Source organism: Penicillium cataractarum (assembly GCF_028827025.1).
Source record: "Penicillium cataractarum strain IBT 29864 chromosome Unknown utg000009l, whole genome shotgun sequence".
In the NCBI taxonomy this organism is placed as follows: domain Eukaryota; kingdom Fungi; phylum Ascomycota; class Eurotiomycetes; order Eurotiales; family Aspergillaceae; genus Penicillium; species Penicillium cataractarum.
Window position 1 is genome coordinate 1,699,848 of NW_026622745.1, and position 13,671 is coordinate 1,713,518.

General features: G+C 51.7%; 6 protein-coding genes across 6 annotated transcripts; 2 read left to right on the forward strand and 4 right to left on the reverse strand.

Moving 5' to 3' along the window:
- Window positions 1–980: 980 nt before the first annotated feature.
- On the reverse strand, window positions 981–1,792 carry N7496_011219 (40S ribosomal eS28 domain-containing protein; the record flags this gene model as incomplete). Its single annotated transcript, XM_056704132.1, has 3 exons — window positions 981–1,048; window positions 1,271–1,354; window positions 1,534–1,792. Coding segments are annotated over 3 exons (405 nt in total), but the record flags the coding sequence as incomplete, so codon positions are not given.
- Window positions 1,793–2,275: 483 nt separating this feature from the next.
- N7496_011220 (ATP phosphoribosyltransferase) lies at window positions 2,276–3,484 on the forward strand (the record flags this gene model as incomplete). The annotated part of the gene is made up of 4 exons (XM_056704133.1): window positions 2,276–2,292; window positions 2,355–2,389; window positions 2,549–3,040; window positions 3,111–3,484. 4 exons carry the CDS (start codon window positions 2,276–2,278, stop codon window positions 3,482–3,484), a joined length of 918 nt encoding a protein of 305 aa, XP_056550093.1.
- Window positions 3,485–4,022: 538 nt separating this feature from the next.
- On the reverse strand, window positions 4,023–6,848 carry N7496_011221 (uncharacterized protein; the record flags this gene model as incomplete). The annotated part of the gene is made up of 1 exon (XM_056704134.1): window positions 4,023–6,848. One exon carries the CDS (start codon window positions 6,846–6,848, stop codon window positions 4,023–4,025), a length of 2,826 nt encoding a protein of 941 aa, XP_056550094.1.
- A 1,006-nt stretch (window positions 6,849–7,854) lies between these two features.
- dprC lies at window positions 7,855–8,648 on the reverse strand (the record flags this gene model as incomplete). The annotated part of the gene is made up of 3 exons (XM_056704135.1): window positions 7,855–8,010; window positions 8,094–8,545; window positions 8,645–8,648. The coding sequence occupies 3 exons, from the start codon at window positions 8,646–8,648 to the stop codon at window positions 7,855–7,857; spliced, it is 612 nt and encodes a 203-aa protein (XP_056550095.1).
- A 284-nt stretch (window positions 8,649–8,932) lies between these two features.
- On the forward strand, window positions 8,933–10,064 carry N7496_011223 (NADP-dependent oxidoreductase; the record flags this gene model as incomplete). Its single annotated transcript, XM_056704136.1, has 2 exons — window positions 8,933–9,751; window positions 9,825–10,064. The coding sequence occupies 2 exons, from the start codon at window positions 8,933–8,935 to the stop codon at window positions 10,062–10,064; spliced, it is 1,059 nt and encodes a 352-aa protein (XP_056550096.1).
- Window positions 10,065–11,189: 1,125 nt separating this feature from the next.
- Window positions 11,190–12,754, reverse strand: N7496_011224 (uncharacterized protein; the record flags this gene model as incomplete). Its single annotated transcript, XM_056704137.1, has 2 exons — window positions 11,190–11,318; window positions 11,468–12,754. 2 exons carry the CDS (start codon window positions 12,752–12,754, stop codon window positions 11,190–11,192), a joined length of 1,416 nt encoding a protein of 471 aa, XP_056550097.1.
- Between the last annotated feature and the right edge of the window lie 917 nt (window positions 12,755–13,671).

Sequence of the window (13,671 nt, forward strand, 5' to 3'; positions counted from 1 at the left end):
CATGTCTGAATAAGGTTCCTTAGTAACTTAGCCCTAAATCCTTATTTGGTAAACTCAGGAAGTAGACAAGCATAGTTATTGGAGGGGTTATAAGAGTTCATAATAATCACATGTTCAATATATCCTGCTTACTATCCCAGAAGAGAGCTACCTAATGTACTTCTCGAATGCTACAATGCTACCCCGCAGTCTACAATCAAATAGATGCCACTACGAGTCACCTGTAGTCGCTCTCGACACGATAGAACCGGAAGTTTCAATCTTTTTTTTCTTGATTCCCATTGTTCTTTTTGTCGGTCAGATTCGCAGATCTTCTGGCGTCCTTGTCTAATACCGTTTGGCAATCTGCCAATACAGAATTTTTGGAAGAAAAGGAAATGCACATCACAACCTCGTTTGTCGCATTGAGCCCATGCAAGCACGCCAATAGGACGTGTGAATGTAGTAAAACACCAGAGACCAAACCAGACCAGACCTTCCCACAAAATCCACCAGCCAATCGCGCAACCTCATTTCATTTCTCATATAAACAGGGGTTTTTTTTGATTTTTAATCTGCTCATTTCTCTCCATCTCTCTCTCCCGTTCGGGGAGACCATGATCGACTTCCAGGGACTTCTTTTTCGGGGGGAAAACTGATCGGTAGATTCAATTATTCAAAACAGAAAATAGAATAATACACAACCAGAGTCACCCAAGAAAAAAAAAGCTCCATTCCACCCAGAATTTCTCCACCTTCAAAACTCGATCATCAAAAAGACGTAGAGAACACGGCATCCAGAGGTCGAGAAAGGAGGGGAATGAAAATGGGCGGCGCGGCGGTTTGAGGTTGAAGGAGTCGGGGGGAGTTCAGAGGTACGTCAAGAAAGAAAAGTGGGGACACAGTTTTGGCCGAAGAGCGATCATAGAAAACCGGACGAGAGGGATATGCGAGAGACGAAGAGAGATGAAAGACATGGCGCGAGTGAATTGTCGTTTTTGGGGATTTTAACGGAGACGGCGGGCCTCACGCTCGGACTCGAGCAGGCAGAGGATGTCGTCAACCTTGACTATTGGTGCGGAAAAGAAGATAGGTTAGCGATTGATGATTGATGTTTCGTGCGATTCGTGCATGGAGGGCTGCCGAAGAAGAAGAAAAAGTCCCCCATATGGTTGGCGTTGGGATCTTCAATATTTCAACCAGCGTTTCCCCTCCTCTATGATCCTCCCCATGGGTTCTTTTCTTCTTCTTCGGCATTCGGGAAACGTAGAATAAATTCGGAATCGCATACCTGGGCCCTTGACGTTACGGATGATGGAACGGGACGGGTCATCCATGAACTCGACGCGGACCTGGGTGACACCACCACGGGAGCCTGAAGACCAAAAAAAACCACATATTAGTACTCATTCGACTTTTCATTGCGCAAGTTTCGATAATATCTCGTATTTCCGGCGATCGGGGGCGCAACGAGTGAACCCCCGTGGATCTCGAATTTGTGCGGAGCGGAGCGGAAATTGAACATCTTTTCTTGTTCTCAGGGTAGGCACGTACCGGTGCGGCCGAGGACACGGGTCACCTTGGCGAGCTTGACGGGCTGCTTGCTGGAATCCATCTTGAAGGTGGGTGGAGGGCGTTGAGCTCGGACGACGAGGTTGGAGGGAGATTTGGGTGGACTTGGAGGAAGAGGTGGATGTGAAGATGATTTTGCCTTGTGTGGGTTCCAAATTACGCGAGAGGGCTCAGGGCTGCTGACACCTGAGCCGTCAGGCAGACAATGTAGTGATGAGTCAGCGAGATCTACCTCGACACCCTAAGATTCAGGCATAAACATTACCCTATATTCTTGGAAATAATTTGGAGACTTTTTTTTGGGCTACTGCAAGTTCAATAATAGAATGAGTCATAATTAACGGTCGAGTCTATAGTCTGAACAAATTGATTCTACATTCATTGACTATCTTCATTCTCTCCACGTGCTCGAGTGTACCGTCCTGCTTTACTCTCCTCTGCCAGTTCCCTGGTCCGCAGCCCAGTCCCCGCCCAGCGTCAATCCACCGGAGCACTGCCGGAGTTGCCCCTCCAATTTCTGCCGCAAAGAGCTCCGGTCTGCGCTCTCCATTCCACTTCCTCTTCTAATCTCCATTGCATTCTCAGCTTCAATTGCCTCAAGTCATATTACCAGTCTCTTGCAATTGAATTAATCTCTTTGTCCAACTCATCCTCGTTGGCCTTCACAACCTCTCCTTAACCTCTGTCCGATCCCGGAGCCCCGCGCCGCAACACTCTTATCACAATGGATCTCGTCAACCAGTGAGTCACATAACAAGAAAGACCCTTGAAAACTACCCACTAACATTCAATTCCCACTATAGCTTGGAAGGAAGACTCCTCTTCGCCGTCCCCAAGAGCAAGTGCCCCCCTCATCTATATCCAGCTCGTCATGACTCATTAGCCATGCGCGCAAAAGCCATCGCTACATGCTAGGCATAAAGTCAATTACTACAAGCGAATCCCAATGCCAAAGAAAAAGAAACCATCGCAAACTAACACCGCATTCTCTACACAGAGGGCCGCCTGCAACAAGCCACCCTTGACCTCCTCGCCGGCTGCGACATCCAATTCCGCCGCGAGACCCGTCTCGACATCGCGCTGGTCAAGAACCTGCCCATCGCGCTCATCTTCCTGCCCGCTGCCGACATCCCCACCTTCGTGGGCGAGGGCCGTGTCGATCTTGGTATCACCGGCCGCGACCAGGTCGCCGAGCACGACTCTACCCTCCCCGCTGGCGAGACCTCTGGCGTCGAGGAGATCCTCGACCTCGGCTTCGGTGGCTGCAAGCTGCAGGTGCAGGTTCCCCAGAAGGGCGACATCACCGAGGCCAAGCAGTTGATCGGCCGTAATGTCGTGACTAGCTTCACCGCGCTGTCCGAGGCTTTCTTCTCTAAGCTCGAGGGTGCGGCGCCTGGCTCCAAGCTCCAGACTAAGATCAAGTATGTCGGCGGCAGTGTCGAGGCTGCTTGCGCTTTAGGTGTCGCAGACGGTATTGTGGATCTTGTCGGTACGTATATAGAGCGTCTAGCTACTCTTATCCCCCTGCTGTTCGCATTGCTAACATGTTTGTCCCACAGAATCCGGCGAGACCATGAAGGCTGCCGGCCTCAAGGCCATCGACACTGTCGTTGAGAGCAACGCGGTGCTCGTCAAGTCCCGCGACTCCAACAACGACCTCCTCAACCTGATCACCTCCCGTATCCGCGGTGTCATTACCGCCCAAAAGTTCGTGCTCTGCCAGTACAACATCCCCCGCTCCGAGCTCGCCATTGCCTCTAAGATTACTCCCGGCAAGCGCGCGCCTACCATCACTGCTCTCGAGGAGGAGGGCTGGGTGGCTGTTAGCTCGATGGTGGAGAAGAAGCGTGTGGCGACTGTCATGGATGAGCTGATCAAGGTCGGCGCGACGGACATCTTGGTTCTGAACATTGCCAACTCGCGTACGGATTAGGCGATAGTTCGTCGCGGTCTTGTCTTTTGTTGTCTGGGGTTTGCTCTGAAATAGCCGGATTTGTTTGTTTCTTCTTCATGACTGGTTGCGGCTTTTCGTATTCTGAAATGCTTGCCTGATGATTCTATACACTTTGTTTTCGTTCCGTTTACTTTTTGCCTTTGCTTTTCGGTTCTTTCTTTGGGCTATCAAAAAATCTTTCTTGACAGATTACGTATATAGAGCATTGGGTCATATAGCGAGTTTGAAAAGGAAAAAAGGACGTGAACGTCTTATGTTTGTTAGGCTCTATATCTCCTTCTTCTCTATATATGTCTCAAGGTAGATAACAAGATGATAATTGTACAGTAAAACAAAACAAGTCTTTCCAAAAGATACAAATCGCCACCCCAACTCTGTACATAAATCATAGCGCATAAGCGGTGGTATCATCCAAAACAAAACAAAACCAAAAGCCCTTCGCTGCAAAATGCCAACCCCAAAACAAGAAACAAGAAACAAGCTACGTCAAATATATCTCGCATCCCTCGCAGAAGTCTCATTTCTGCAAACTCCCCAACCCAACACCCTCCTTCCTCCCCCTAATAACAGCCCTCAAACAGTGCCCAACCCCCTCCAAATCCCCCAACAACCCAACATGCCCCCTCTCACTCTTCACAAGCCCATTCTTAATAACCCGATAGCCCGCCGGCAACATCGCAGCCGTCGCAAGACAAACGCCATCACCCGCCGCAAACGCAAGATCATCATACGCATCCTGGTGCTTAATCGCCTCGCGGGACGAGACCCGCGCACCGTACAGCGTGGGGACGCTCTTTCCGTATAGCACTGCGGCGGGTGGGTAGCGATTCTCGGCTTGGTGGGTTGGTTCGAAGGAGAGTTCTGATTTGAAGTGTTTGATTTCGGCGAGGGTGCGCTGCAGATAGGCCATTGCGGCGGCGCGGGGGATTGTGCTGGGATTCGTGGCTTGGGTTGTGGCGGCGCTGCTGCGTGGTGTTGTGCCTGGACCGACGAGGTTGTCGACGCCGCCTGGGAGGAGGGTGTCGTTTACATTTTCTGTGGTTGTGGCGGTGATTTGGGTTGGGTTGGGCATGGTGTTGGCGTGGATGGGGACGGTGCGACGGGTGTTGCGGGTGGTTTGGTGGTCGTCGTCGGTGGTGATTGGGGAGTTGGGATCGGGAGAGTCGAGTGGATCGTTGGTGGGGAGATCGATGGCTTCGTCCCGTGGGCCCATGGAGAAGCGCTTGGGGATGAGTGCAAAGTCCTTGAAGCGGGTGTTTACTGGCGTGGCTGGTAGAGCAGGGTTGATGCATGGGGAGAGATGGTACTCGTCCCAGTTGTCCGCGTTGAAGAAGTCGACGCGGTATTCCTCTTTGGTCTGCTTGTCGATGAAGCAATGGCCGTTCTCGGGGAGGAGTGCAAAGCTGGTGCGGAAAGTGAAGTTGACTTGCGCGGTCAATACGCGGGAACTGAGCAGCACGTCGTCGCCGTTGCGGAGGGGACCGAGAATGTTGACGCAGTGCTGCGGTACGCCTGCGTATACGACACCAGCGAAGAGATCCGGGCGTTTGTTCACGGCATGTCGAGTGATGAGACCGCCGAGACTGTGGGCGATGACTGTCGCGCCTCGACGGGGATTTTGGGGTTGACCATCCGGCGCTGGCCGGTTGCATGGCAGGCCCTCGAGGAAAGTGATGAGTTGTTGCGAGAGCAGATCGGGGCTCAGTCGCCAGTCATAGCCATAGTCCCAAACACGAAGGTCACCACGCACGGCATTGTCACATTTACGCAGGCGTTTCATCAGTCGTCGACAGACATCGACGGGCCCAACGTGAGAGAGCACGCCAGAGGGTATGATGGTCTCCTCCATACGCTCCTCGTCCTCCCGGGTTAAACCGACCTCGAGATCGACCTTTCGCAGATTCAATCCCACCTTCATCGGCACCCAGAGTTGTCGATGAGGAGGCTTCGCAGAACGCAGGATTGAGCCACGGTATCCACCAAGAATCACGACATCGCCTGTCAATTCGGACATTGCCTCCTCCAATATAGGATGAGTGGACTGAGTATTATATCGTGGAGGTGGTGGAGGCGTCGCCGACCGATGAGCAGATCCGTCAATCCCTCGATCTGCCGTTATATTCGTTACAGAGGGGAACGGGCGAGGGACCCAATCCGTACGAATGTCCTGCAAATGGAGAGAGGGCATACTGAGCAGACGACTGCTCGAATCTTGCAAGCTATCCTTGATAGCCTTGAACCGGCTATTAACCTGTGAATGCACATTCTCGTACCGAGGCCGTTGTTCCAAAGACGATGCCGTCGAGGACGCTCGCAAGTAGAGCGACTGATCGGAGGATGATCTGCGCAAACTAGGCGGGCGTCCAGACATCGCGGCACTCGGCCGTCTCGAGAATGAATGCTTCACGGCGGAGCTCCCATCCAGCGTCCGCAGCTCTGAAATCGGCTGCGCATCGTCTCCCAAATCTTCATCATTGGAGATAGCATTGGCAGCCGGGGAAACCTCTCGTTGGCGTCGATCCAATGACGACGCTCTGGAATTCTGTAGGCTCTGTTTGCACGAGGTTGCTACCGTCTGGCTGCGGGCACGGTTATGCGCATTTACAGAGCGGAACGACAACGAGGGTCGTTTGGTCAACGAGGTCAAATCGGGCAAGAATTTCTTCAATTCACCGGACCAAGCACGCGGGCGACGAGGCAGCGAAGTTTTCAGCAACGATCGGGTAAAGCTGCTTCGCGAACCCGATGCACTGGAATCCTTCGAGTCACGCACGAGAGCTGACGATGGCGCGGAATGATCTCTGTGGGGACCTCGCGGCGCGTGGCGCTCCACCAACGGGACAGGATGCGTCAGTTTATTGCTGCGCGTTGGCTGTTGGGCATGTTCAGCGCCGGTCGCCTCGGGCTCCACCGATTCAGGCTCAGCCGTCAGCTCCGAGACGAACAAGCCATCCTCGCCGAGCTCGTCGGGGATGTTGGTGAAATATCCGCCTTGTTGTTCCAAAACTCTGTTTTTCTCTTCGGCGGGTGTGGCGCGGGCTTTCATGCGACTTTGCTCGCGGCCGATACTCACCCCGACCACATCGGCAGCATCATCTTCGTCTACCTCATTGGCAGCGCCGGGGAGAGGCTCGTCGCTATCGGAGCTGGAAAAGGAGGAATAATTGGAGGGCGAGTCGGATGCAATCGCATTGGCGGATGATTCGGACGACCATGATTCTTGTGGTTTTTGCGGCGGTTGAATGGGACGCTGGGTGACAGTACTTTCACTCGTACTCGTCTCCGCGCCTTCGGAGGCGGGAGCTAGCAGATTGGACTCGTCGGCGGGAGGAATTGAAGCCATTGCGAGGAGTTCATGAGCACCGCTTGACTGGGGGTTATTAGGCCGCGGGCGCGCAAAATTCGTCCAATTCAAGTATCGAAAAACCGGACTCGGAGCATGTGCAAGTATGATGATGATGATGCAAAAAAGATAGTCAATCAGAGCCCCCGTTGCGAAATGGCGACTATGCAAATGGAGAACGGGGAGAGAGCAAGCTCGGCTACCCGTGATGCAAATCCGTAACAATTCTATACAATCTGTACAAGGGACTTATCGAGTCATGTAGGAGAGAAACGGAACTGTCACTTGGCATAAGCTGGGTAACCCGCAGATTATAAAGAACCATTTTGCACGCCGCAATTGGGGGGTCCACTAGTTTCCACCAGCACAGCCTTCTCCGGGCGAGCCGAAGGCAAAAACTCTGTCTCCAAACACGTGGGAATTGGCTAGCCCTGGTGGGAATTGGATACGTATATTTGAGGTGTATGTTTTTCTATTTAGCAGACTAAGCACTAAAAGTATAAGCACTAAATTAAGAAGGTGGTTGTCTTGGTAAGACAGGAATTCAAGCATTTGACGAGGTGGAATGGGGCCGGGAGATCGATGATTGGCAAGTAGTTCGTTATTGGTTCAACGAGGGATCGGCGATTCGACACAATCATGACACAATTTCAGTGGTTTGTTGTTGAGTTCTTGTCGTTTTTCAGGTTTCCAGATTGGGGTCTATGTACCGACAGTGATGATGATGAGATTAGAAGACTACTAAACAAGCTTCGAATTCATGATTCCCGACGGGGTAATTCTTATGCAAGACCAATCGTAAAATGGAACTAAACTATAGGAAACTATACGCCCCACCCAATCGTAGCGCTGCTCCTTATTCCGATCGGGGCCGCGTCGTCATCATACAGAGAAATTGCTGAAGTAGGTAAAATCACTCTATGTTCATGCCTAACTAGATCCACTGATGTACACTATTATAGTCTAACAGTATAGACACTATCGTACATCATACCACGCCATTCATTTAGCGAATCCGGGGTTCGCCCTGCGAAAACTCGCCAGTCCGAATCTCCCCCTCGCCTCGACGTGCAATTTCTTCGTTGCGCTCGGCACTCTCATCAGATCCAAATGCCCGATCAACAGCGGCATTCAGAGCTCCTCTAATTGACTCTCCAGCTCCCTATCATACCCACAAGTATATACCGTTAGCACCCTATACAGCTCCAGCATCATGATCACACATCACAGCCATCAAAATCTTACATGAACACTCGCCCCGACCCCCTTCACCTTCCGCCCAAGATCCTCACTCGCCCTCGTCGCCCGTGACTCCGACGCTCTATCCATCTTGGACGTCGCAGCGGCCTCTTCCATCTCAGCCCGCTGCACCGTACTCGGCGCATACTGGATGCGATCGTCTTGTCCTGCCGTGCGATCATAACTGTTCGACGGCGCATTCTGATTGTAAGTCTCTTCGCGTGGCTTGCCTGCCGATGGCTTCGAGTATGAGGCGCCCGTGGCAGGATTGTACCCGGTCGTGGCGGGATCGTAGTGTGATCGGGTATCTTGCATGGGCACTGGGATACCGGGGGCTCCGGTGGAGGAACCCTGTGAACCACCGGCTCTACCAGGGGCGACCATTGTACTATGGATTGTTTTGGGGAAAGTGGTGGTGGAAAATGTGCAGTTATAGTTGTGCTGAAGGTGAAGTATATCTGCGATAGGAAGCTTGTAGCTTATATTTTGGACATGACGTCAGGGTTGACTCATGACGATGGAGACTAGCTACCGACGACGATTCCTTTGAAACCTACTCATTCGAACTGTTGAATCATCGATACTTTGTCTTAATGTTGCATCTCTACATGCCAAGCATGTTGAATAATCTTAATCCTCCCGGCTAGAAGGTATACAATGGGCCGAGGTCCCTTTCTTCATCCAGTGGAGCAGTTTTCCTAATCTGGGGTTGCTCCGATCGCGTTTCCCCGTAACTTTTCTCCTCCTCATATATTCTCCATGTTTTAATCCTCCCCCATCCCCCAACTTCTCCTCCTTATTCCCACCTTCCTTCCATCCTCTTACAGTCTCTGAATATCTCCACAATGTCCTACAAACAAATCATCTACACTACCGCGCCAAACCCGGCCATCGACCCCTCCCTCAACACGGGAACCTTCAGCGTCAAAACCGTCCCCAAACCCACCAATGTCCCCGCCGACAAACTCCTCGTGCGCACGCACTACCTCTCCCTCGACCCTGCCATGCGCCAATGGCTAACCGCTAAACGCTCCTACATCGCCCCCGTCGAAATCGGCGCCGTCATGCGCGGCCAAAGCATCGGCCAGATCATCACCGTCGGCAGCGACCTCTCCTCCAAATTCCGCGCTGGCGACTGGGTCGTCGGATACTCCGGCTGGCAAGAGTACGCCGTGCTAGGCGCCAAGGAAGTCGAGAAGGTGGTTCTGCCACCCGGTGGCCGGCCCACGGATGCCATGAGCGTGCTCGGCATGACCGGGTTGACAGCGTACTTTGGTATGCTGGAGGTTGGAAAGCCGCGCGAGGGTGAGACGGTGGTTGTTTCCGGTGCGGCGGGCGCGACTGGAATGGTTGCGGGACAGATTGCCAAGATCAAGGGGGCGAAGAGGGTTGTTGGGTTGGCGGGGAGTCGGGAGAAGTGTGACTTTTTGGTGAAGGAGTTGGGATTCGATGCGGCGATTGATTACAAGGATGCCGATTGGCGGAAGCAGTTGAAGGAGGCGACGCCCGAGTATATCGATGTCTTCTTTGATAATACTGGTGGTGAGATTTTGGATGCTTGTTTGGCCAGGGCGGCGCGGGATTCGCGCTTTGTCATTTGTGGTGCTATCAGTCAGTATAACTCTGCGAAGCCGCAGGGTCCGACCAGCTTTATGACTGTTATTGTGAGTGACCTGCATATTTTGGGGGTGATGATGATTCGTGGTGGGAAGACTATTTGCTAATTCCGTGTTTTAGTCCCAACGTGTGACTATGAAGGGCTTCATTGTCTTCGACTATGCGAAGAAGTACGCGTCTGCACAGCAGGAGCTGGCTTCCTGGTTGTCGCAGGGTAAGCTCAAGCGCAAGGAGCATATCGTGCCCGGTGGTATCGAGGGTGCGCCCCAGGCTCTGGTTGATTTGTACAAGGGCGTGAACACAGGCAAGATGATGGTTGAGGTTACTCCTGTGAGCGAGGCTCTGAAGGCTAAGCTGTAGGTGGAGTTTGAGTGCTTTGAGCCATGTACATTTTTTTGTCATATATTACATCTGCATCTTACATTTTTGGACCTGACTAGGGCTGTGGATTCTACCCGCGATGCCCGAGGTAGACACTATAAATAAGAATGAGTGTCAAATATTTGGATTAAAACGTAAACCCTGAAGTGCTATGTATGGGAATCCTCCAAAAGTTTGCAATTTGGGCTATATCTCTGGCCTCTGCGACTATCTGGGCCCTGAAAAGTGGCCCTGCCCGATGTGATTCGCCCGCGATAGTTGCTCAATTTCTATTGATGATGCATGAGACACTCTCCAAGCTGAAACTAATCTGGATATGCCATCTGATTCATGAAGCGGAAATGAAAGTTGCTCTTGATACTGATTCGTTCCTACGGAAATAACTGCTCTTATGCTTGATAAGTAGGTATACTAACCTAGTGCATTAGACCTGTTATGATGAGATTTTACTCGATGATGACTTGATAGTTTTCAAAAATTTCAATGTCCACTTGGTACGCTTCACTTCTCTACAACCTCACAGCCATCAGCTCTTTCCTTGGGGAACTTGCATCAACGTGTGCAACCAGATCTAGGTCACGGTCTAGTGAGACCCACTTTCTAAGGCTCCCAGCCAATACATACCAATCCCACTTCTAATCAATCCCCAGCAGATCACGAGAAATCCCCAAAGTAGGCCCTTGCAGTGTTAATAATTCTTATCCCTGCAATAACAATTTACCTTATCCAATCGACGTGCCCGTAGCGCTAGATCAGCACCAGCCCTACGACCGCTCAGGCCTCCTTCGGGCTTCTAGCTACGAAAGTATAAATGCGAAGCCGGGCCGATGAAGCTTGACCGGGTTGCCGAGCCGAGCTCTAACAGCGCAAGCATGGCACTCTATCTTCTACCGGTGTAACTACTCGAAAGAGCCTTGGGGGTCATAGCTCCTATACCCATGTGCATTAGCCAAACTAGTGAGCGCTGCGCGAACGATTAATTTGACCATTTCTAAAGCGTCTTGATTACCCAAAATATCCCAATTTGGTACTCCATACATGCGTATTTCATGATTTCATTAAAAGGTGCTAGGCTCGATAGCCTGAGACTTGGTAGTCAACCTGTCAATATCCCTTCTCCCCGGCTTCGCAAATCGATACGCTCTGCAACCATTCTGACCGTAGCATATCTTTCGTGGTAATGCGTTTGCGCGAGTTGGGGTGTAGCATTGCATAGATGGCATTGCGGCGTCTCTGTATAGTCCATTCGTTAGCCATCATCCCGGGATATCTTGTATATGTCATGTCAAGGCTTAGGTACAATCAAAGTTGCAACCCCAGACCAAAAAAGAAAAGAGCAAGGAAAGCGAAAAAAAGCAAAAACAAAAACGGTATAAACCCACCTCTCCCAACGCCTCAATAGGCGGATACCCATCTTCCCCAAGTCGACAATGCAAGTACTCCAAATACCTTGCATCCTCCCTCCGGGGCCTGGCACTCCTCCAAAGCAACCGACCAGTGATAAGCGCCAAATAGATAATCGCCGTAGCCCAAACATCCGCCGGCCGAGGATCACGAATCTCCTCCTCGTCATCATGCTCATCCTCCTCACACTCGATAGTATCTCTCCACGACGACCGATGACGAGGCCGATACGCAAACCCCTCTGGCGGGATATACGGCAAACTCATACCGGGGAAAGAAGCAGTAGAATTCGCCGTATCCCCCGTATTCCCCTTAGCAGGACTGGGATGACCAAACGGGGCCAGGATCCATGGTAAAGAGAAGGACCAGGAGCGCGTGGAATGGGGTGGGGAATGCGCAGTGTCACTTTCGTCTTCGCCGTCATTCTGGGCCGGGGCGATGGCACATTCGTTCCAGATACGCCTGATATGCCCGTCACCAAAGCCGGCAAGTTTCACGGCGCCGTGTTGTGTGAGGAGGACCGTTTCGAGTCTGATATCGCGGTGGGCGGTGCCGTGCTCGTGCAGGAAGGATAGAGCTCGCAGGACCTGTGCGATTATGCAGTCTGCTTCGGGTGTGGCGAGGGGTCCTGAGCGGGAGACGAGTTCGTGGAGGTCGCCGCCGGCGCAGAAGGGCATTACCAGACAGAGTTCGCCGCGTTCGTTGTAGAGGAGGTCTGTTATGGCGAGGATATTTGGGTGGTGTGGGTGGAGATTGCCGATGGACTGTATCGGGCAGGTAGATGCGCGAGCGAGGGCATTGGGGGAGTCGACGATGTTATTGTTGTAGCGGTAGACTTTGATGGCGTAGAGCTGTTTTGATTTGATGCCGTAAGTGGTCATTTTGGTTTGGTGGAGGCGGACGGTGCTGTTGGAGCCGTAGTGCAGGATTTCCAGACAGCGGCCATATCTGTCTGTGAATGGGCGCTGGGGTTCTGAGGAAGGGGTTGGCAGGGATGTCGAGATGATGGAATTTGTGGTTGATGACCTCAACAATGGCTCTTCAGCCGTTGAGACTGATGCTAAGCTAGGTCGGTGCTCGTTTCTAAACACGGGCAAGCCGCGCTTTGCGCTGTGGTATGCATCGTTCACGGTGGGTTCTGGCGAGGCATTCGACCATTTAGGCCGCGTGAGGTAATGGTGATGCGCCGTCGAAGGAGCCAGATTGGGTCGATGCACAGCGACGGCTGTCCAGGCGTCCTGGCCACGAAGATGTCCGTCCTTCATGGACTTACTATACGAGGTCTGAGAGTGTGGAGTGTGGAGGAGTGATGGAGAAAGAAGAAGCAAAGAGCAAAGTTTAACGGATGTCAGATTGGACAATTAAGTACAAGGAAGGAAAAAGGAAGCAAAAGTCAAAAAATAGGGAGGACAGTCGAACGTATAGCAGCACGCCCCCTTTGAGACCGACGCCCTTTTTATACATCCAGCCACAGCGGTGTGGTGGGTTTTGCCCATTCCTCAAACAGCCTCAAGAATGAACTATGGGAGATAGTGATTTTGGTAACTATTGGAAAATAAAGACATTCAGGGAACTGGAGACGGACACAATATGAGAGATATTTGGGTCAGACCAATCCGTGGAGGCGATGATTTCCCGCTGGATCAAACACGAGCTGGAGAACAGTCGAACTGCGAGAAAAAAAGGGACGTATCCGCTTGCATAACAAGAGACTTGGCGTGTCCCATGTTAGTCAAAGAAAATCGATTAGCGAGGTTAGCGAGTACTCTCAGATACTATCTATCATAATGATGTGGTGGTAGTATCGGTCATCGCGTAGGAAAGAAAAAAAAGGGAATGCTTAGTCGGATCTGCCATAGTCCTCCCGCTATTGGCTCGAGTAAACCGCTCACGAAGATCGGGGGTGGTTCTTACGATGACCTGGTGGCTTGAGCGATTTTTCTACTCGAACAGAGCCAGAAAAAACATAAGCTAGCGGGAAAGGACAAAGAGTTAAGGGCCAAAAAATTAATAATAGGGGAGAAAATAACGGAGCCTAGAGGGAAAGGGAAAAAGGGTAGAGAGACTGTTACGCCTGGCTGTTTTGAGTAGTTCGGCAGAGTAGCCACGGCCACCGTTTTTTTCTGCTGGCTAGGAAAAATCCCGCAGCTCACCCACGATCTTCGTCCCAGGAATTTACTCT